The sequence below is a fragment of the Lepus europaeus genome, chromosome 18 (genome assembly GCF_033115175.1).
Source record: "Lepus europaeus isolate LE1 chromosome 18, mLepTim1.pri, whole genome shotgun sequence".
In the NCBI taxonomy this organism is placed as follows: Eukaryota; Metazoa; Chordata; class Mammalia; order Lagomorpha; family Leporidae; genus Lepus; species Lepus europaeus.
Window position 1 is genome coordinate 36,233,496 of NC_084844.1, and position 24,532 is coordinate 36,258,027.

Sequence of the window (24,532 nt, forward strand, 5' to 3'; positions counted from 1 at the left end):
CCATCCTCCACTGCCTTCCCGGGCCACAGCAGAGAGCTGGCCTGGAAGAGGGGCAACCAGGACAGAATCCGGTGCCCCAACCGGGACTAGAACCCAGTGTGCCGGCGCCACAAGGCGGAGGATTAGCCTATTGAGCCGCGGCGCCAGCCTACAGAGGACTCTAACACAATGCCCTTACCTGAGTAAAAGATCTCATAACTAAACAGAAACACCCTACCCTTCCTTTGGAGCTTATTCTACAACAAAGTGGTATTCCAATAATTAAATTCCATAAAAACAAATTTCCTCAGTCATAGTAAACTAAATTGATTAGGAATGGAAAATCTGGGGCCAGTGCAGTGGCGCAGTGGGTTAAAGCCCTGACCAGAAGTGCCGGCATCCCATATGGGTGCCGGTTCTAATCCCGACTGCTCCTCTTCCGATCCAGCTCTCTGCTATAGCCTGGAATAGCAGTAGAAGATGGCCCATTGGGCCCCTACACCCGTGTGGGAGACCCGGAAGAAGCTCCTGGCTTCTGGCTTTGGAGTGAACCAGCAAGTCAAAGACCCCTCTCTCCCTCTCCCTCTCCCTCTCCCTCTCCCTCTCGCTTCTTTCTCCTCTCCCTCTCCCTCTCTGTAATTCTGACTTTCAAATAAACAAATAAATCTTTTTTAAAAAAGCGTATAAAAATTATTTATCGTTGGGGCTGGCGCTGTGGCATAGCAGGTAAAGCCACCACCTGCAGTGCCGACAACCCAAATGCACGCCTGTTCGAGTCCCAGCTGCTCCACTTCTTTATTTTATTTTTTTTTTAAGATTTACTTATTGGGGCCAGCACTGTGGCACAGCAGGGTTGACGCCCTGTCCTGAAGCACCAGCATCCCATATGGGCACCGGTTCGAGACCCAGCTGCTCTCGGTCTCTACCTCTCTCTGTAACTATTTCAAATAAGTAAAATCTTTAAAAAAAAAAAAAGATTTATTTATTTATTTGAAACTTGGAGTTACACAGAGAGAGAAGAAGTAGAGAGACAGAGGGGTCTTCCCTCCGATAGTTCACTCCCAAGTTGGCCGCAACGGCCAGAGCTGCGCAGATCCGAAGCCAGGAGCCAGGAGCTTCCTCCAGGTCTCCAACACAGGTGCAGGGGCCCAAGGAGTTTGGCCATCTTCTACTGCTTTCCCAGGCCATAGCAGAAAGCTGGATAAGAAGTGGGGCAGCCGGGACTCAAACCGGCACCCATATGGGATGCCGGCGCTTCAACCCACTGCACCATATCACCAGCCCCTTGGCTGCTCTGAAAAGATCTGAGAGATGCCTAGCTGCCAGCCTCATATCTATTTTGATAAACTCCACACTACTAAAATTTTAATCATTTTCCAGCAATCTCTGCAACTAAGAATTCAAGTTAAGGAGATGTAGTGTGTGAAAAGACAGTACCTATTTCAAGTTATTAGGAAAAAGAGTCAAAATAAAGAATAACACAGCCAGAAAGAAGGTGGTTCTCCAAAGACATCAAAGACCCATTACACTAGCCTCAGACTGTCTATCTATACACTTCTAATTACATGATTTGTGTAGCTTATAACTTACTAGCAGCTGAATGTAATTTGTAAATAGAATTACGTTTAGAAAAAGTCACTGCATAGGGCCAGCACTGTGGCACAGAAGGCTAAGCCTCTGCCTGTGGCACTGGAATCCCATGAGTGCTGGCATGCATCCTGGCTGCTCCTCTTCCAATCTAGTTCTCTGCTATGGCCTGGGAAAGCAGTGGAAGATGGCCCAAGTCCTTGGACCCCTGCACCCATGTAGGAGACCTGGAAGAAGCTCCTGGCTTCTCACTTAGGATCAGCCCAGCTCTGGCAGCTGCAGCCATTTGGGGAGTGAACCAGAAGATGACGACCTCTCTCTGTCTCTCTCTCTGTAACTCTGCTTCTCAAATAAATAATCTTAAAAAAAAAAAGTCACTATGCACAATCGATCACAAAAGTAACTATATTAGGAACACAAACTAAAAAAGATGCCCTCAATAATCGTAATCTTTGATTTCCAGATTATATATTCTGACCTACTACTAGCTTTCTTTTGGGTCCTGCTATCACTCCACATATAAAGACTAAAGTTAGGGGGAAAAAATACTAAGTTTTATCATTGAGTAACAAGTTTTACTTCCATTTTCTGAGAATTTAGTTTTACAGATGCAAATATTTTAAGATATCAAGGTTCCCCTTCTGGAATAATAACCCAAATCTGTAACAGGAGATTCAATTGTTTCAATTTCTTACCCAGATGATCCAGTGCTCTTACAAACACCAAGAAGGGGTCTTTTCTCAGCAAAACTATCACACTTTTGAGCACCTGAAAATGAGAAGAAAAGACAATGTAATCTTCATGCTTTCAAAATATTTGTAACTGAAAATATAAAAAGTCATCATAAATTGATTTAATTTATACACTTGACTGAACAGAGAGAAAAGCTAAATTAACCTGTAACCATTAAAAGTTAAACTAGCCTTTTCAAAATCATTTTTTAAAAATGAGTTTTTAGCTGGCGCCGCGGCTCAACAGGCTAATCCTCCACCTTGCGGCGCCGGCACACCGGGTTCTAGTCCCGGTCGGGGCACCGGATTCTGTCCCGGTTGCCCCTCTTCCAGGCCAGCTCTCTGCTATGGCCCGGGAGTGCAGTAGAGGATGGCCCAAGTCCTTGGGCCCTGCACCCCAAGGGAGACCAGGATAAGCACCTGGCTCCTGCCTTTGGATCAGCGCGGTGCGCCGGCCGTGGCGGCCATTGGAGGGTGAACCAACAGCAAAGGAAGACTTTTCTGTCTCTGTCTCTCACTGTCCATTCTGCCTGTCAAAAAAATAAAAATAAAAATGAGTTTTTAAATGTCACCAACTTCAATCTTATACACATGTACATGAAATCACCTCCCATGTTTAACAAAATATTAGTGAACATATCAGAAAACTTACAACCAACTTACATTAAACCAATAGTAATAGTTTCACATTATAAACCTGTGAAATTATTATTTCATTAACAGCATCCCATATGGGCACTGGTTCGAGTCCAGGTTGCTCCACTTCCAATCCAGCTCTCTGCTATGGCCTGGGAAAGCAGTAGAAGATGGACCAAGTCCTTGGGCCCCTGCACCCGCGTGGGAGACCTGGAGGAAGCTCCTAGCTCCTGGCTTCCGATCACCTCAGCTCCGGCCATTGCGGCCAACTGCGGAGTGAACCATCAGATGGAAGACCTCTCTCTCTCTCTCTGCCTCTCCTCTCCCTGTGTAACTCTGACTCTCAAGTAAAAAATAAATAAATCTTTAAAAAAAAAATGCCTCTTGGGATGCCTAAATCTCCTGTTAAAATCCCTAGGTTCAAGCCAAGGAGTTGCTTCCCAATTCCAGCTTCGTGCTAATGCACACCTTGATTAGGTAATGGCTCAAGTACTTGGGTCCCTGTCATTCATGTGGATAACCTGGTTTGAGTTCTAATCTACTGTCTTTAGCCTCATACAACCCTGGCTATTGTTGGCATTTGTGGAGTGAATCAGCAGATGGAAGATCTCTGATATTCAAATAAATGAAAGTATATTTTAAAAAGAACAACAACAAAATCAGGCAGGCATTTTAGCCTAGCAGTAAAGCTGGTTAACCTGCCAGTTAGAATACCCATCAAAGTGCTGGATCAATTCCCTCATCAAAGTGCCTGGATTCAATACCTGCCTCTGGCTCATGATTCCAGCTTCCTGCTAATGCAGACCTTGGGAGGCAGCAGCAATGATTCAAGTAAATGGGTTCCTGGCTCCTACATTCAGAACAGCCCAACCCTGATGTTGTGGGGCAATTGGGGAATGACTCAGCAGAAGAGAGTATACTTTTTCTCTGACTCTCTCTCGCAAATAAATTTTAAAAATTTGAAAAAGAATTAAGTAGTCCATAAATGACAGAAGTTACAAAGTTGAAAAAGGAATATGTATAATAGTACACCATATTTCAAATGAAGAGGGGGGAAAAAAGGGATGATTTTTATCTATACCAACATTTCCACGCTACAAGATACATCAAAAATCATGGACTGACAGTTCTCAATGGGAGACAATAGAAAATATGGAAGATGGAGGGAAGTAAGAGGAAGTATCTAATTGAACCAAAATTTTATACTTTTTAGTTTTCAAAACAATGTGAATATACAAATTTACACCAAAGTCTCTGCTTTATTGTTACATGTGGAGGCAAACATCAAAATAGAAAAATAAGTGGTTGTTCCAACTTTGGAGCTAAGTGAATAGTAGCCTGACAACATACATTTCATTTTATGCCTTCTGAAAACTCTTAAAGAAGCAGATTTTAAAAATATATAACCATCCCACCAAATTTAGGAAATAGATGACTCGTGACTTTGTAGTCTTAAATAAAAATTTAAGACAATACTGGGAGAAAAAAACTCTGAGATTCAAACTACACCATGAAATCTTTAAAAGGCACATTGACTGATAACACCTATACACCTGGGACTGGATGTGAAAGAAGATGGAGCCAAAATAAAGAGGCCAGGATTTGTTGTAGGCCATTTGAAAAAACTTAGCTCCCAAGACCTTCATTCAGGTAACTCATGCTGCCTGTTGCCAACAAAGGACTGAAAGGCTATTCCCCAGAGATGGTAACACAGAAGTACACTGGGTAGAAGGGGATAGAAAACACATCAAAAAGAAAAACAGAGACAGAGAGAGGATTAAATGACAGCATTTATACTTTATATTAAAGCAGCCGTGCCCCATCTCCATGCTCCTTCTTCCAGAATACACGCCACAGAACTTTATGCACTGGACAGGAGCTTCTTCTTGGGGGAATTTAACAAGTCCATAAGCAAAGACTAAAATATGCTATCCATTGGAAGGCTCCAACAAACAAACAGCACAAAGTACCACACACTAAAAATTAAACCATGAAAAACTCGAGACACACAACTTTCAATTTGCTTTTCAGTTTACCACTGACAATCATATGCAGACAGCCAAAGATTAACAGTCATCTGGAAAAGTGTCTAGCACTAGACAGGAAGCAAACAACAAAAATAATATCATTAATCATTTCCAGGATATAGGAAAATTTTAAAGCCATGGAACAATAAAAATACAATGAAAAACGGATGTTTAGATTTTAAAAGAAAGCTCTTGGAAATTAAAACAACAAGGTAGATATTACTTAAAAACTCAACACAGCCATCAGAGGTAAAGAGAGAAGAACAACATAAAAGAGAAGAAAACAGCATTTGTAACCTGTATTAAAAATCTTACAAGAACAGGATTTTTTTTAAAGATTTTATTTACTTGAGAGGTAGATTTATAGACAGTGAGAGGGAGAGGCAGAGAGAAAGGACTTCCATCACTGGTTAACTCCCCAAATGGCCGCAACGGCCACAGCTGCACTGATCCAAAGCCATGAGCCAGGTGTCAGGTGCTTCTTCCCAGTCTCCCATGTGGGTGCAGGGGCCCAAGGACTTGGGCCATCTTCCACTGCTTTCCCAAGCCACAACAGAGAGCTGGATTGGAAGAGGAGCAGTCAGGACTAGAACCAGTACCCATATGGGATGCTGGCGCCTCAGGCAGAGGATTAACCTACTGCACCATGGCGCTGGCCCCCTGGAACAGGATTAAAGATCCCATATATAGATAGCAAGAGTTCCAAAATGAGAAAATAGAAAGAGGAAAATTATCCATGAAATAATTCAAAACTTTCCCCCAAAACAAGAGTATGAGTTCACAAGCACCCTCAGGTTCTAGCACAGTAGATTTAACAGTCCTACATCAGAATATATAATTTCAGGATGTTCCACAAGCAACAAGAGAAAAAGCACATTGTTTATAGGATCAGAAATTCAACTGGCTACTCTTTAAATGGTTTAATCAGGGATGGGCATTTGGCCTAGCAGTTAAGAAGCCCACAAACCCTATCAGAAAGCCAGGGTTCAGTGCCCACTTCTGGCTTCTCATTCCAGCTTCACACTGGGAAGCACAAACTGGGAGGCAATGGTGATGGCTCCAGTAACCAGATCCTTAACACACACATCGAAAACCTAGATTGTGTTCCTAGCTCCCATCTTTTGATAAGCACAGTCCAGGTGCCCTTGGAAGCATTCTGGGAATGGACCAACAGGCACTCTTCCTCTGTCTCTCCCAAATAAGCAAATAAATTATTTTTGACTGATATAAACATAGTTTATAACAAAAACTTACAGCTAACATCATAAAGAATGAATGCCTTCTCCTCTAAGTTCAGGTACAAGGTATGGCTATCTACTCTCACCTCTGCTATTCAGTACAACACTGGAAGTTCTACTAAGCATAACAAGCAACAAACAAAATAAAAGGTACACAGATGAGACAGAAGCAACAAAATACTGCTTGTAGATAATAACAGAAAATTCAAAGAAATCAACTTTACAAATTTTCAAACCCTGAAACTACTGAGTTATTAACTTAGCAAGGTCACAGACTATGAGATTAACATACAAAAAGATACTAGCCATGAACACATGAAAACTGAAATGTAAAATACAGTATCACTGATAGTTGCTCAAAAAAAAAAGAGAGAAAATACTCAAGAATAGAGGAGGGCATTATGGCACAGCAGGTTAAGCCTCCACTTGGAATGAATGCATCCCATATCAGAGTGTCTAATTAAAATCACACGTACTCCACTTCCAATCTACCATCCAGTTAATGCAAACTGAGAGACAGCAGATCACAGAACAAGTGCTTGGGCCCTTGTCAATCTCACAGGAGACCCAGATTAAGTTCCAGGCTCCTAACTTTGGCCTGACCCAGTCCTGGCTGTTACAGGCATTTGGGAAGTAAACAATGGATACAAGATGGATTGATGGATAGATCTCTCTTTCTCTGTCATTTAGTCTTTCACATAATGCAAATATTTAAATAATCATTATATTTTAAAAAATCAGGTATATGGGGCCAGCATTGTGGCATAAAAGCTTAGGCCACCGCCTGCAACACTGGTATTCTATATGAGTATGGTTCAAGTCCCAGCTTCTCTACTTCCAAATGAGTTCCCTGTTAATGCACCTGAGAAAGCAGTACAAGAAGGCACAAGTCCTTGGCCCCTGAATCCATGTGGGAATCCCACATACAGTTCCTGGCTCCTGACTTCTGCATGGCCCAGCCCCAGCCATTGTGGTCATTAGGAGAGTAAGCAAATGGATAGAAGATCTCTCTCCCTCTCTCTTTCTCTCTTTGTATCTCTGACTTCCAAATAAATAAATCTTTAAAAAAAAAAAACCCTCAAGTATAAATCTGTGACAAGAAACGTTTTATTTATACACTCAATTTCTGTTTTTTTTTAAATCTTACCATTTAAAAATAAATGTAGCACAAACATATTTACTGCAGCATTATTCACAACAGCCAAAAGATGGAAACAACCCAAAGTCTACAAATTAATGACTGACTCTCTCTCTCTCTCTTTATATATATATATAAATTTTATAAATATATATTTATAAATATATATAAATAATCTTTATAAACATATATTATATATAAATAAAGCGTTGTGGTGCAATGGGTTAAACTGCTGCCTGTGATGTCAGCAACCCATACAGAACTGCCAGTTCCAGCCCCAGCTGTTCAACTTACAATCCAACTCCCCGCTAATGTGCCTGAGAAAGCAGCAGCAGATGGCCCAAGCACTTGGTCCCTTTCACCCGTGTAGGAAACCCAGATGGAGTTCCAGAATCCTGCTGTTGAGTCCATTTGGGGAGTAAATCAGTGGATGGAAGAGTGAGATATCTATTTATCTATCTATCTATCTATATCTCTCCCCACCTTCCTTTCAAATAAATAAAAAAAAAAATCTTCTTTAAAAATGTGATGATATAGGGGCCAATGTTGTGGCACATGGCAAAGCCATAGCCTGAAATGCCAGCATCCCATAAGGGCATCGGTTCATATCCTGGATGTTCCACTTCTGATCCAGTTCCCTGTTAATGGCCTGAGAAAAGCAGCAAAAGATGGTCTAAGTACTTGGGCCCCTGGCACCCACATGGGAGACTTGGAGAAGCTCCTGGCTCCTTGCTTCAGCCTGGCCCAGCCTCGGCCTCTGCAGCCATCTGAGGAATGAACCAACAGATGAAAGATGAATCAATCAACCAATCAATCAGTCTCTCTCTTTAAGATTTATTTATTTATTTGAAAGTCAGAGTAACACAGAGAGAGAAGGAGAGGCAGAGAGAGGTCTTTCATCCACTGGTTCACTAGGCAGTTGGCTGCAACAGCTGGAGCCGCACTGATCCGAAGCCAGGAGCCAGGAGCTTCTTCCAGGTCCCCAACATGGGTACAGGCAGCAGCTTTATAGGTGGCGGCTTACCAATGCTGGCCCCTCTGACTTTCAAATAAATTAATTTTAAACTTTTTTTATTTTTTAAAAGATTTATTTATTTATTTGAAAGGCAGAGTTACAGACAGGCAGAAGCAGAGACAGAGAAAAAGAGGTCTTCCATCTGCTGGTTCATTCCCCAGGTGGCCACAACGGTCAGAGCTGTGCCGATACAAAGCCATGAACCAGGAGCTTCTTCCAGGTCTCCCATGCAGGTGCAGGGGCCCAAGGATTTGGGCCATCTTATACTGCTCTCGCAGGCCACAGCAGAGAGCTGGATCAGAAGTGGAACAGCCAGGACTCGAACCAGCACCCATATGGGATGCTGGCACTACAGGCAGTGGCTTCACCTGCTATGTCACAGTCCTGGCCCTAAAAAATTTTTTAGAAATGTGTTATATACTACATACTTGAATATCTTTCTCAATCTTTTTTTTTTTTTTTGACAGGCAGAGTGGACAGTGAGAGAGAGAGAGAGAGAGAGAGAGAAAGGTCTTCCTTTTTGCCGTTGGTTCACCCTCCAATGGCCGCTGCGGCCGGCGCACCGCACTGATCCAAAGCCAGGAGCCAGGTGCTTCTCCCGGTCTCCCATGTGGGTGCAGGGCCCAAACACTTGGGCCATCCTCCACTGCCTTCCCGGGCCACAGCAGAGAGCTGGCCTGGAAGAGGGGCAACCGGGACAGGATCGGTGCCCCGACCGGGACTAGAACCCGGTGTGCCGGCGCCGCAAGGCGGAGGATTAGCCTATTGAGCCGCGCCGCCGGCCACCTTTCTCAATCTTAAAAAAGAAATTATCACATGGTACAAAATGGAAGCACCTCCAAAACTGTATGCTAAGTGAAATAAACCAAGTATAAAAAGAAAAACACTGGAGCTGGCACTGTGGCATATTAGGTAAAGCCACTGCCTGCAGTGCTGGCATCCAATATGGGCACCAGTTCGAGTCCTGGCTGCTCCACTTCCAATCCAGCTCCCTGCTGTGGCCTGGGAAAGCAGTAGAAGATGGCCCAAGGCCCCTTCATCCATGTGGGAGACCCGGAAGAAGCTCCTGGCTCCTGGCTTCAGATCGGCACAGCTCCGGCCATTGTGGCCAATTAGGAAGTGAACCAGTGGATGGAAGACTTCTCTCTCTGTCTCTACCTCTCCTTCTCTCTGTGTGTGTAACTCTGACTTTCAAAGAAATAAATAAATCTTAAAAAAAAAAAAAAAGAATAACACTGTACCATTCAACATATATGAGGTATATAAAGCTGTCAAACCCACTGAAACAAAGAAGAAAAATGACTGCCAGGGGCAGGAGGAAGGGATGGATCTGGAGTTATGCAATGGGTACAGAGTCACAATTACGCAAGATAAAAAAAAAAAATCCCAAAATCAAGGATAAAACACTGTGACTGCCGGCACCGTGGCTCAACAGGCTAACCCTCCACCTGCGGCACCGGCACCCCGGGTTCTAGTCCCGGTCGGGGTGCCGGATTCTGTCCCGGTTGCCCCTCTTCCAGGCCAGCTCTCTGCTGTGGCCAGGGAGTGCAGTGGAGGATGGCCCAAGTGCTTGGGCCCTGCACCCCACGGGAGACCAGGAGAAGTACCTGGCTCCTGCCTTCGGATCAGCACGGTGCGCCGGCCGCAGCATGCCGGCCACAGCGGCCATTGGAGGGTGAACCAACAGCAAAGGAAGACCTTTCTGTCTCTCTCATTATCCACTCTGCCTGTCAAAAATAAAAAATAAAAAATAAAAACTGTGACTATATACAACACTACTGAACTGTATCCTGGGGGATAATTCTGACGGTAAATTTTACATGATTTTTATCACAATAAAAACTTGAAGGCATATAAGTTGTGTGTATACAGATGGATAGAGGACTATTTAAAATACATAAAATGCTGAATTAAATAAAATCATAAGAACCATGCTAATTTTGTATAGGAATTTACCCATTAGGGGTCAAGAAGGAAATAATATTTGGGAAGTGTAGCCAAGTGGCTTCAGATCTCTTTTTGTGTCTTAGACAGGAAGGTAAAAAGCATTTTGGAATGTTAATAAATTCACTAGAAGATCGTTCAAAAGTAACAAGGTTTATCCAAATGAAGATAGGTTAACAGTGACATATTTAGATTGTAACTTGATACAATAATACTTTCTGTGATCATAATGACATTTGAAAACCAAAGTAACACAAACTCCATTACCCTGAAAAAAGTCTGTATTATCAATAACAAGCAGGCAGAAATCAAACCTAAAATCACAGTTAATATTCAAGAACAAAATTCTCCATAATTATTTCAATTTTTTAAAACTGTATTATCGTGGCCAGCTCTGTGGCGCAGTGGGTTAAAGCCCTGGCCTGAAGCATCCATATCCCATATGGGCGCCGGTTCTAGTCCCAGCTGCTCCACTTCTGATCCAGCCTGAGAAGGCAGTAGAAGATGGCCCAGGTCCTTGGGACCATGCACCCACGTGGGAGACCAGGAGGAAACTCCTGGCTCCTGGCTTCAGATCGGCGCATCTCAGGCCATTGTGGCCGTCTGAAGAGTGAACCAGCAGATGGAAGTCCTCTCTCTCTCTCTCTCTGTCTCTACCTCTCTCTGTAACTCTTTCAAATAAATAAAATAAATCTTAAAAAAAAAAAAAAACCTGTATTATCGCTCCCTATAAATCTTTGCCAGGGCCAGCACTGTGGCATAGCAGGTAAAGCCATAACCTGAAATGTGAGCATCCCACATGGACACAGGTTCTAGTCCTGCCTGCTCCCCTTCCAATCCAGGCTGCTCCCCTTACAATCTAGCTCCCTGCTAATGGCCTGGGGAAAGTAGCAGAAGATAGCCCAAGTGGTTGGGCCCCTGCACCCACATGAGAGACCTGGAAGAAGCTCCTGGCTCTTGGCCAGTGCAACCACTTGGAGAGCGATCAAGCAGATAGAAGATTTCTCTCTACCTCTACCTCTATCTCTACTTCTACCTCTACCTCTCTCTAACTCTCCTTCTCTCTGTAACTCCGATTTTCAAAAAAATAAATAAATAAATCATTAAAAAAAAAGAAAAGAAATCTATGCCAATATTTTGGGAAAGCATCAGGAATACATTGCTTCACACATTATTTACTATGGCTTGTGAACTGTTACCACTGCTAAGCAAATCAATCAGAGTTCACAATTAACAATGAATTTTCATCCAACTACAAGTTACAAATTAACTAATCCAAAAGCCACAATATTTATGTTCCAGATTAATTGTAACTAAGCTTCATCTATTCAAGACCAATTCTTTGCTGCTACATATTTCACCTTCATGTTAAACAATACCAATTTTCCTTCTACTTCCTGGTCTTCACGAGGTCTTATGGCTTGCACCTGTGTCATACATACCAATTTGATACTTTGAAAAATGAAACATCAAGTTTTGAAAATACAAATAAACTGGCAAGAATTATTTGATTGTTTTGCTTTACACAAACCTGAATTGAAGATGTTAGTTTCCACTAAATTACCACGATGTATCAGTCCTTCAGACCACATTTTTGTAGGTCAACCACATGACACTAGATTTATACTGTTCATGGATATTCAGAAAAGCAAAAATTTTGAACTACAAAATAAAACCCTAACTTAACAGTAGCATAACCAGAAGCAGTTACTAGAAAATCCATATAAGTTGAAAAGACCAGAGCCTATAATAAACAAACATTAACACCTTCAAACTTGCTGGAGGCATGCCCTTTTGTTCAAAGTTAGAGAATAACGTAACAAAATATTAACTCTCCTTTAAATGATTTTATTGTGAATAAATACAACTCACAGGATGTTAGTATAAAAATTATACAATTTCATGAACATAGTAACTACTAACTTGTTTTTTTTCTTGAATTATAAATAGTAGGATGCACTCTTCAGGATGCTTAATGGAGCCACCACTCTCCCATAATGTAATCCTCCAAATTGCAGCAGATTAACATTTTATATAGAAAATTGTGTGTTTATTTGCATGCACAATAGGGAGAATGACGTTACACACACCTGTTCTACAGCATTTAACAGAATGTACCATGATGATTGAAATGAAAAGCGGCTAGCTAAATCCCCCAAATATAAAAACTATTGCAATCCTGTTGCAAAGTCCTTTTGTTAAACTCCTTTTATTCTAAATCCTTTTAATTCTGTCCTATAACACTAAAACATTTACAAAAAGCTTAAAATCCTAATAAATCACACAATTAAAGTAATGAAAATGGACTTGCCCACAAAGTCACCAACTCCTCTACCACTCAATAAAATACAAAACACTTTGCTTGTCAGAAAATGTTAAATAATATCCCCTACCACACACACCATTGTAAACTCATTTAAACCAAAGAGTTTAAGCTCATAAATCAGCCTTAAAGATTTCAACATATCAAATGGAAATGATTTTTGCCTCTATCCAAAAACAGATCCAGAGACAAATAAAAACCCAAGCGATAATGGAATATTCCAACTCGATTCTTTTGATGTTAAGGATGATGTCTTGAGATTCTACTAAGAAAGTCTCTCCATGATAATTTCACTAAACTAAGTTCTCTTTATGAGTTGAACCATTTCCAAATCTTCCATTTCATTTTTATTTAACTGCAATTATACTCATTAAAAAAATTTAGTTGAGTTTGTTTCATTGTTTTACTTATAGATTCTCCTAAATCATAAAGATGAAAATGTGTAATTGTTTGAGACAAAGAAAGACGATTCAGAAGATAAGATGAAGAAGGAAGAACAAGAAAACAGATACAGAGCCTGCAGGCACCATCAATGGATCACAAGAAAGACAAATAGGCCATAAACCTCACTGCCTTGAACTCTTAACTAAACATAATCACCAAAGATGTCTTTTGCCATTTCCCTCAAATATCCCAAATATGTTGTCATATTCAGCCTCCACTGTGACCTCAAAAATGTATTGATGATGTTACTTTTTGGAATGTTAGGTAGGTGAGCTGTCCCTTGACCTTTAATAGCACCTTCCATTTCACCTGGATATCAAGCTAATGCACCCTTCACAGAGTAGACTCATTAAACTGAAAAAGTACCAAATGCAAATCTTCCATTTAACAGAGTAGCTGATTTTAGGAGAGATATTTAAAAAAAAATTCTGAACTGTTGTGGTTCTAAACACTCTATCTGAACTTGATAATCAGCCCTCGGTTCTCTCCTCTGTTACCTTACTCACTGACAAAGCTACTGTTAAAATGAAGCACCATCAACTCCTGTGCTTAAAGTGATAAACAAAATTATCAAAAACCTTCAATCCCTCAATGCTTTAATCCTCCCATCTGTAAAAGGGGGTAAGTACCAACACATCACACATGATTGCTGTGAGTACTAAAAAATATATTATATGCAAAGAATCAAGCATGGTGCTACAACAGGTAAGAACTCAAACTGCATGCAATTACCATTGCTTCTGGCAACTCTAATACACTGAAACTATTCATCTATTCTTCTGGATTAAAAAAATATTTGCTGTTTATCACTGACTCCTGCTGGCTCTTCTTACTGCCATGTCAACACCTGACTGACACCTCTGCCTATGGTTCTATTCTCACACTGTAGTATGCCAGGCACACACCTGCCTCACTAGTGCTGCACTCTCTGCCCTCTGCTTGCAAATACCCACTTGTCTCCCAATGATGCGCACAGTTCACTTGCATACAGGACTTTGCTAAAATATCTCCTTACCAGAAATGTCATTCCAGAGACCATCTCCTGTTGCGCTCTCCTTCCCTGTATCTATTTCTTACAGAACTTCATACTGTATGCACCCTATTACTGATTCACACATCTGTACAGCACAATATCATGTGAACTCCATGATGCAATAGCTTGGATAGGAATGCTCATAATAGGTCAATCTGAACTCCATCAGCAGTGCTGCTATGAAAGTACTCACCAATACAAAAGGAAGGGGGGCCAGCACTGTGGCTTGGCAGGCAAAGCCACCACCTGTGAGCACCAGTTCAATTCCCAGCTGCTCCTCTTGTGAGCCAGCTATCTGCTATGGCCTAGGAAAGCAGAAGATGGCCCAAGTACTTGGGCTTCTGCACCTGCATGGATGACCCAGAAGAAGTTCCTGGCTCCTGGCTTCAGATTGGCTAAGCTCTGACCATTGTGGACATTTGAGGAGTGAACAAGTGAATGGAAGCCCTTTCTCTGTCTCTACTTCTCTGTGTCAGTAACTCTACCTCTCAAATAAACAAATCTTTTTTTAAAAAAATGCATATCGTGTAAAAATAAAAAAGGAAAGATACGTTGATTCATGCAAAATAAAAAATAAATAATAGGCATAGCAGGTTGAGCCTCCACCATCGACACCAGCGTCCCCTATGGGTGCCAGTTTGAGACTGGGCTACTCTACATCTGATCTAGCTCCTTGCTAGTGGCCTGGGAAAGCAGCAGAAGATGGCCCAAGTGCTTGGGTCCTTGCACCCATGTGGGAGACCTGGAAGAAGCTCCTGGCCCCCGGCTTCAGACTGGCCCAGACAGCCATTGCAGCCATTTAGGGAGTGAATCAGCAGATGAAAGCTCTCTCTCTGTGTCTCTCCCTCTCTCTATATGTAACTCTGCCTTTCAAATAAATTAATACCTTTTAAAAAAAGTCAGTAATGGGGCTGCCATGTGGCACAGCCCTATAGGCACTGTTTCAGATGCCCACATGCCATGTTAAGAGTGCCAGTTCCAGTCATGGCTCCTCTACTTCCAATCCAGCACCCTGAGTAAGTGATTGATGGTTCAAGTGGTTGGGCCCCTGCACCCATGTGGGAAACCCAGAAGAAGCTCCTGGCTTCTGGCTTCGGACAGGTCCACATTAGCCATTTTGGACATTTGAGGAGAGGAGTGAACCAGTGGATGGAAGATATCTCTCTCTCTCTCTCTCTCTCTCTGTAACTCCACCTGTCAAATAAGTAAAATATATCTTAAAAAAAGAAAAGACTGAGTTCCTGACCTCTAGCCTAAGCCCAGTCTAGTCTCAGCTGTTGCAGGCATTTGGGGAATAAACCAGCAGATGAAACTTCTCTATTCTCTGCCTTTCACGTAGATGAAAGGAATGGCAGGTTGTTTGGCCTAGAAGTTAGGATGCCTGGGGTTGGCGCCATGGCTCACTTGGTTAATCCTCCGCCTGCAGCGCCGGCATCCCGTATGGGCGCTGGGTTCTAGTCCCGGCTGCTCCTCTTCCAGTCCAGCTCTCTGCTGTGGCCCGGGAGGGCAGTGGAGGATGGCCCAAGTGCTTGGTCCCTGCACCCACATGGGAGACCAGGAGGAAGCACCTGGCTCCTGGCTTCAGACTGGCGCAGCACGCCGGCCGTAGCAGCCATTTGGGGGTGAACCAACGGAAGGAAGACCTTTCTCTCTCTCTCTCTCACTGTCTAACTCTATCTGTCAAATTTAAAAAAAAAAAGTTAGGATGCCTGCATTCCACATCAGAGAGCCTGTAGAGTTCTTAAGGGTGTCTTTATTTAATCTTTTTTCTTGCTACCCACATCCCCCACATGAAGAGCCTGGGTAACTCCCAAGTCTAGCTACTGATTCCACTTCCAACTTCCTGCCAGTGTAGAAACTGGGAGGCAGCAGGCGATGGCCCAAGAGACTGAGGCCCTGCCAGCCCATGTGATATGTGGATTAAGTTCCTAGCTCCTGGCTCCAAGCCAAAACTACACCTGTCCAGCTTTGAAAGCATTTTGGGAGTTTGTCATAAAATGTGTTTCTCTCACTCTCTCACTCCTCAACTCTGTATTAATACTTAATATGATAATCAATGAATTAAATGGCAGAAACTTTCCAAAATTATAAAATGGCAACAACCTTGTGACACAGAAAGATGAATCTCCAGTAGAACAAAAGGGAAAAACAAAAGTCTGGAATCATGTACACCAACTCTTAATACATCAACTGATGCAAAACAGAATGGAATTAAGAAACAAATGGGTGAAGAAATATACATACATATGCGTGTATGTATGTTATTATCATGAAAATTTGAGACATTTTTAAAGAACAGAGGGGAAAAATGTGAGAATAAGAGAGAATAAGAGGAAATACGATCCAAATCAGTATAAGACAGACAATATGTACAAGAAAAACAAAGCAAGAAAAGTATTTGTAAAAGAGCTAATGAGCCATGAATTGAGACAGAACCATAATGGCAAAATTACCTTTTCTTCTTTTTTGATTTATTTATTTATTTGAAAGGGAGGATTAAGCTGCTGTCTACAACACCAGCATCCCAGGAATACAAGCACTGGTTCAATGCCTGGCTGCTGCACTTCCAATCCAGCTCCCTGCTAAGGTGCCTGGGAAAGTGGTAAAAGATGGCTCAAGTGTTTAGGTCCCTGCTACCAAAATGGGAGACCTACATGGAGTTCCCGGCTAACAGTTTGGCCTGGCCCAGTCCCAGATGTTTCAGCCATCTGGATTCATTAGGGAAGAAAACAAAGCAAAAAGAACAAAGACAAAGATAAAAAGGAGGAGGACAGGGAAGACAAAAAAGATAAAGATTAAAAAGAAATTGGTGATGAAAAAGTAATTCTAGTGTAGTTTGTCTTGTCCATTTAACCACCTCGCACTTGACTCATTCTTGTGGGAAAAATTTTTCAATTTAAGACTGTGTAAAATTTGCTTTTTAAACTGTACAGTGTTATTTGTATAGTTAACAAATTACTCAATGTGAATTTAGAAAGCCTTGTCTTAAATATTTTCAACAAGCACTATCATTGCCTGGTACAGCAGGCGGCACATAAACAGGGAGAGAAATTTAATGCAGATTCTTGGTGAAAGCACAAAGCAGTTATCTTTGTGGATGGTAGTATTCTAATCCGCAGTTGTCTCTGCTACAGATTACAAAAACTGTTTTGTTAAATGATTTATGACTAGGAAACATTATTGATTTCTGAATGCTTCTAAGCAAATTCAGGATTTCATTAAAAGAAAAGAATTGAGGGGACCGGCGCAGTGGCTCACTTGGTTAATCCTCCGCCTGCAGTGCAAGAATCCCAAATGGGCACCGGGTTCTAGTCCCTGTTGCTCCTCTTCCAGTCCAGCTCTCTGCTGGGAGGGCAGTGGAGGATGGCCCAGGTGCTTGGGCACCTGCACCCGCATGGGAGACCAGGAGGAAGCACCTGGCTCCTGGCTTTGGATCGGCGTAGCTCTGGCCATGGCGGCCATTTGGGGGGTGAACCAACGGAAGGAAGACCTTTCTCTCTGTCTCTCTCTCTCACTGTCTAACTCTGTCAAAAAAGAAAAAAAAAAATTGAGGCTTCACTAACATAAAAACACCCACAGCATATTAACAGACCAGTGTATTGCAGGAAAGAACACTTAAATGTTTATTCAATATCTACCTAGAAAAAAACTCAGATCAGGCACAAGGAATTTTACAACAAAATGTGTTTATACATAGCCTTGTTACTATACAGATAACCCATGGCTTCACTGTCCCATACAATTATATGCTACTTTTAGCAAATACCCATTGTACAGGCATAAACCACTCAACTGGCCAAAATACTGATACTGCCTGATGAAATGCTAAGGTTGGTCCCTTTACATGGTAGGACATTATATCCTCTCATAAAGAGACATAACACCACTGACAACACCCAGGTATCAACTACATACACAATTACATTTTGAAAATATCTCAGTTCCTTTAAAGATTTACAGTCTGCAGAAAAATAAATTCTACTAACAAAAAATTCTTACTGAGCAAACACCAATTTCCAAAGCACAACACTATCTGAGAAATAAGCACAAAGAAAGTACCAAAGTTAGTAATGTGTACATGACTCTATATTCCTTTGTGGCAGATTATTTCTGAGCAAACAGTCCTAGTCCTGCTCACATGTGAAAACAGAGAATTACTCACTTGTAAGAAAATTTATTTAAAACATGCTACCAATCATGAAACAAGTATATGAATGAATTCCATGAAGAAGTATACATTCTAACCATCTCTCATCAAATTAACCAGAAATGTGTTCTGTAGAGATTAAATAAATTTGAGAAAGAGAAAAGGAAATGGAGAAATGACAAACTCTATAGAGGAGATGTAAGAGGGTATAGAACAATGAGCTTACCAGCTTCTTACATATGACACCGAAGACACAACTGATAAAAGAAGAAACTTATTCACTGGACTTCAACAAAATTGAGAGGATAAAAGGGTAAGTTAGAGATAGAAAGGAAATGTTTTGAAATTTTATATCTAACAAATAATTTGCATCTAAAGATGCGAGGTTGGGGGGAACTCTTGAAACTCAATGCTCATTAACAAGAATCATGACTAAACATTTCAAAGAAGATATAAGAATTTCAAATGTATATTACTGGAAAAAACCTAATCTTCACAAATGGAAAGGCTATAACTACTAAAGACTTCAATAATGAAAAAGAAATGATATTATAAGAGAGGGTAAGTATGAAAGGAATTTTACAAATGACAGACAGTGATCTCCAAGGTCTAAGAAGTCAAGAGCAGAGAGGATGGGAGAAACTAACACTAAGATACAATCTGAAAGATGAATGCTATGGGGCCAGCATTGTGGTATATGGGGTACAGCTGCCGCCTGTGATGCCAGGCTCCTGCAAGGGCACCTGTTCAAATTCTGGCTCCTTCATTTCCCTGCAGCTCCCTGCTAATGCACGTGAGAAAGCACTGGAAGATGGCTCAAGTACCTGGGTCCCAGCACCCACGTGGGAGACCTGGAGGAAGCTCCTGGCTCCTGGCTTCAGCTTAGTCCAAACGCTGGCTGTTGTGGCTGTCTTAGGAGTGAATCAGAGGATGGAAAACCTTTCTCTCTGTCTTTCCTTCTCTCTCTCTGTAACTCTGCCTCTCAAATAAATAAATAAAAATCTTAAAAAAAAAAAAAATGACCTGAGAATTGGAGATTTTCTGTGGTGATTAAGATAAACAAGGATTAAGAACAAAGGAAGGCCAGCGCTGCAGCTCACTAGGCTAATCCTCTGTCTGCAGCACCGGCATCCCGGGTTCTAGTCCCGGTCAGGGCGCCGGATTCTGTCCCGGTTCCTCCTCTTCCAGTCCAGCTCTCTGCTGTGGCCCAGGAAGGCAGTGGAGGATGGCCCAAGTGCTTGGGCCCTGCACCCACATGGGAGACCAGGAGGAAGCGCCTGGCTCCTGGCTTCAGATCGGCGCAGCGCACCGGCCGTAGCAGCCACTTGGGGAAGAACCAAGGGAAAAAGGAAGATCTGTTTCTCTGTCTCTCTCTCTCACAGTCTAACTCTGCCTGTCAAAAATAAAAATAAAAAAGTACAAAGGAATTCAGGGTTCATGATTACATGACACAGGTGACAGTGCTTTTTTGTTGACAGTATGGGAGCAAGAGCAGAAACTGGTGACCAGGGAGATACAAAGAATTCTGGAACCACTTCCTCTCTCCTGCCAGGGTTCCTATGAAGGCTCACTGATGCCACTTACTGACTACAGCTGTTCTGTCAGTGAAAATCTCAAACAAAAAACTGGTAGTAATCTACTCCTTTTATGCTCTTAACATCCCTGTATATTGGTCTAAATAAGGTCACAACTGACATTTGAAAAACTGTAATAGTAACATCTATAGTTGAATGACTAAACTTGATATCATAGTACAATGGCTTTTTTTAATTGTATTTATTTATTTGAGACGTAGAGTTATAAACAGAGGGAGGGACAGACACACAGAGTGGTCTTCCATCTGCTCAGCAACTTCAAGAGGAAATACTAGCTGTACAAAGGAATTCTGGTATACATATCCACACACCTGCAGTACTTTAAAAATGCAAACTGTAAAACATAAAATAGTAACAAATTAAAATACAATTTTACACAAAACAAACTACTCAAGCAAAATTCATAGAAAGAGAAATTAATTTTCCTTTAATTATTTACTCCAAACATTGTTTCTAATTTCTAATTCACATTTCCAAAGCAGTGAAGACTGTAACATTCATTTTCTCATTTCTATCTTTCTCCACTTCACCTTGGACACTGATATGAAGAATCAGACCATTAATAACCTTCTTTCAGGGACCGGCGCCAAGGCACAGTAGGTTAATCCTCTGCTTGCAGCGCCAGCATCCCATATGGGCGCCAGTTCTAGTCCTGGCTATTCCTCTTCCGATCCAGCTCTCTGCTATGGCCTGAGAAAGCAGTATAAGATGGCCCAAGTGCTTGGGCCCCTGCACTCGCATGGGAGACCAGGAAAGAAACACCTGGCTCCTGGCTTTGGATCAGCACAGCTCTGGCCATTGTGGCCATTTGGGGAGTGAACCAATGGAAGACCTCTCTCTCTGTCTCTCCCTCTCACTGTCTATATCTCTGTCACATAAATAAATAAAATATTTTTTAAAAATAATAACCTTCTTTCCTTTCTACTTAGAAATGAATACATGGACCTCTTCTTCATATTGTAATAAAATAAACACCTATGAATCCATCAACCATGAGAACTAAAACACTGCCAACAATTTTCATTTACTTGCATTGACAGATATATCCTAACCCTAACGCACCTCCAAGTGCTATCACAAATCTTGTGCTTATCACTCTTTCCCATACCCACACAGTTTTTGTTTTCCATATTTAAAAATCAGAAACCTTTTAGTTGTTCATATGTGAGGTTGCTCCTGCTCAATATAAGGCTGTATAGACTTACTTAGACTCATATTTTCAATGTCCAAAAAATGATAATAATGAAATTCTAATATAGTCCCCAAGTAACTCCTTATACACATAAAAACTACGAAATGCTAATATCAAAAGAGGAAAACATTTAATGAAACCTAGGTTAAACAGTGGTGCCAAAAATATAACACAAATAATAACAACATTAATCTACAATTCTTATTTTAAAGATTAAAACAAGAAAGAAAACAAACCCATTCTCTGTAAGGCCAAAATCGCAGTAGTTCCCTGGTAATATGTAAGAGGAAAGGGAGGGACAGGTCCTGTGGCATAGGGAGTAAAACCACCACCTGCAGTGCCAGCATCCCATAGGGGCACCGGTTGGAGACCTGGCTGCTCCTGCTATGGCCTGGGAAAGCAGTGGAAGATGGCCCAAGTTCTTGGGCCCCTGCACCCACGTGGGAGACCAGGAAGCTCCTGGCTCCTGGCTTCAGATCAGCCCAGCTACAGCAGTTGCAGCCATTTGGGGAGTGAACAAATGGATGGAAGACCTCTCTCTGCCTCTAACTATGCCTTTCAAATAAATAAATCTTAAAAAAAAAAAAAACTCTTTTCTATAATAAATAAATAAGTAAATATTTATAAAAAAGACTAAAGGGAAAGCTTAAGATTCCTTTACATATTCATAAGGACAAACATAAATAAATAAAGTCTGTTAATGTTTTCATCATCTTCTCTTGCTACAACATTTAGCACACCAGAAAAAAATGCATTTTATTCTATACCACCAAAATTTTTTCTAGAATGCCTGCATCCTGGTTTTTTTTAAAGATTTATTTATTTTAAAAGGCAGAATTAAGAGAGAGAAATCTTCCATGTGCTAGTTTATTTCCCGAATGGCCACAAAAGCAAGGGCTGGGTCAGGTTGAAGCCACAAGCCTGGAACTCCATCTGGGTCTCCAACGAGGGTGGCAGGGGCCCAGGAACTTGGCCACCTTCTGCTGCTTTCCCAGGCACATTAGCATGGACTTGGATCAAAGCTGAGCTGCCAGGACTGGAACTGCTGCTGATATGGGATTCTGGCATCGTGATTAACCCACTGTGTCACAGTGCCAGCCCCAAGGCTTATATCTTTCAAAGGGTCTGAGATTTCTCTTCTTTATTTACAAAGACTCATATAGAACTTTTCATATGTACACTAGGTACTAGTCTAAGCAATCATTAATAAATCTCGATATTTGACATCCAGCTATAATAGAGTAAGAGGGGACATATTTCACCTCCTTTGAGGAAAACCTAAACAGGTAAAAATGTAGGAAAAAGCAGCTTCTAGACATTGATCACTGAATTAAGGGAAACAACTGACATGAATCCCATGAATACCCCAACTTACTGTCCTTCCATTTAAGGACAGTGAATGGCTGCTTTCACCCAACAACAGCACAGAGGAATACTCAAATACAATACAAGGCCCAAAAGCCAACAATACTTCCTATCCAGTCCTTTATGAAAATGTCTCCAGATCCCTGCTAGAGATCAAGAGCTACTATCAGCACACTTAACAAAGAGTAAGACAGAAAAAGATCAAATTACTGCCAAGTAATTTAACAAAATCCAAAAATATTTAAAGGAATATAAAATATCAGCCCTGAACTGAGCAACATAAAATTCACAAGGGTTGGCACACAAAAAATATGTCAAGGTATACAACAGAGAAAAAAACAATCATTGAGATAAGATTACATGAAATCACTAAAATTTCTATGATAAACACTTTCCATTTATTCACGGTAAAGGGAGGTGTAATCATATTAAGACAGTTATCAGGAGCTGAGATTTCTCTTCTGTGGTGTAACAGGCTAAGCCTCCACTGCAGCGCCAGCATCTCATATGGGTGCTGGTTCATGTCCCAGCTGCCCCCTTCCCATCCAGCTCTCTGCTTAAGGCCTAAGAAAGAAGTGGAGGATGGCCCAAGTGCTTAGGCCCCTGCACCCACATGGGAGACCCAGAGGAAGCTCCTGGCTACTGACTTTGGATTAGCCCAGGTCCAGCCATTGCGGTCATTTGGGGAGTGAACCCGCAGATGGAAGACTTCTCTATCTCTCTTCTCTGTCTGTAACTCTGCCTCTCAAATAAATTAATAAAATCTTGGAAGGAAGGAAGGAAGGGAGGAAGGGAGGAAGGGAAGGAGGGAGGGAGGAAGGGAGGAAAGGAGGAAGGGAGGAAGGGAGGGAGGAAGGGAGGAAGGGAGGAAGGAAGGAAGGAAGGGAGGGAGGAAGGGAGGGAGGAAGGGAGCGAGGGAGGGAGGGAGGGAGGGAGGAAGGGAGGAACAAAGGGAGGGAGGGAGGGAGGGAGGGAGGGAAGGGATCAAGAAATCTCCTAGGGCCAGCGCTGTGGGGTAGCAGGTAAAACCGTCCCCTGAGGTGCAGGCAGCCCATATGGGTGCCAGTTCAAGTCCTGGCTGCTCCACTTCCAATCCAGCTTCCTGCTAATGACCCTGGGAAAGCAATGGAAGATGGCCCAAGTGCTTGGGCCTCTGCATCCATGTGGGAAACCCAGATGAAGCTCCTGGCTCCTGCACAGCTGATGGGCCTGTTTGGGGAGTACACCAGCAAATGGAAGACCTCTCTCTCTGTAACTCTGTCTTCAAATATTTAAATTTATTTAAAAAAAAAAAAAGAATTGTATCTATAAGCCATATTGAATCTGTTAAAAACTAAAATTTAAAAAAAATAAATTTTAAAAAAGGAAGGTAAGGCATAGACTAGGACTAAATACATGCAAAAGTCACATCTGATAAAGGAAAAACAGATACAGAACTCTAAAAACTGAGCAATAAGAAAACAACTTGAGGGCCTGCACTGGGGCACAGTGGGCTAAGCCACTGCCTGTAATGCCAGCATCCCATATGGGCACTGGTTCAAGTCTTAAATGCTCCACTTCTGATCCAGCTCCCTGCTGGTGGGCTTGGGAAAAGCAGCAGAAGACCTTGGGCACCTGCCACGCATATGGAAGACTGGGAAAAGGCTCCTGTCTCCGGGAATGGGCCTGGCCTAGCCCTGGCTATTGTAGCCATTTGAAGAGTGAAACAGTGGATGGAAGATTCTCTCTCTGTGTCTCTCCTTCTCTGTAATTCTTTCAAATACATAAATAAATATGTCAAAAAAATAAAAAGAAAACAACTCAAGGGGTAGGCATTGTGGTAGAGAAGGCTGAGTCAATACTTGGAAGGCCTGGGATGGAGTTCTGCCTCCTCTTCTAAGCCAGCTTCCTGCTAATGTACCCGGTAGGCAGCAAATGACAGCCCAAATGATAAGGCCCCTGCCAACCACATGGAAGAACTAGATGGAGTTCCTAATTCCTGGCTTAGGCCAAGCCCAACACTGGTTGTTGCGGGCTTTTGAGGAGTGAACCACCAGATGAAGATTTCTCTCTCCCTCTCTCTCTTCCTATCTCCTTCCTTTTCAAATTTATTAGTTACTTGGAGGAAAACAACCCGAGAAGAAGACAGACAAAAGACC

At 42.0% G+C, this 24,532-nt stretch overlaps 1 protein-coding gene across 6 annotated transcripts in view; it reads right to left on the bottom strand.

Moving 5' to 3' along the window:
- Positions 1–24,532, bottom strand: part of BCAS3 (BCAS3 microtubule associated cell migration factor) — a 602,204-nt gene that overhangs the window by 506,744 nt on the left and 70,928 nt on the right. For all 6 annotated transcript variants that reach the window (XM_062215515.1, XM_062215514.1, XM_062215517.1 and 3 more), the window contains exon 7: positions 2,262–2,334. In XM_062215515.1, the coding sequence (XP_062071499.1) occupies positions 2,262–2,334 (73 nt within the window). The remainder of the gene's footprint in view (positions 1–2,261; positions 2,335–24,532) is intronic.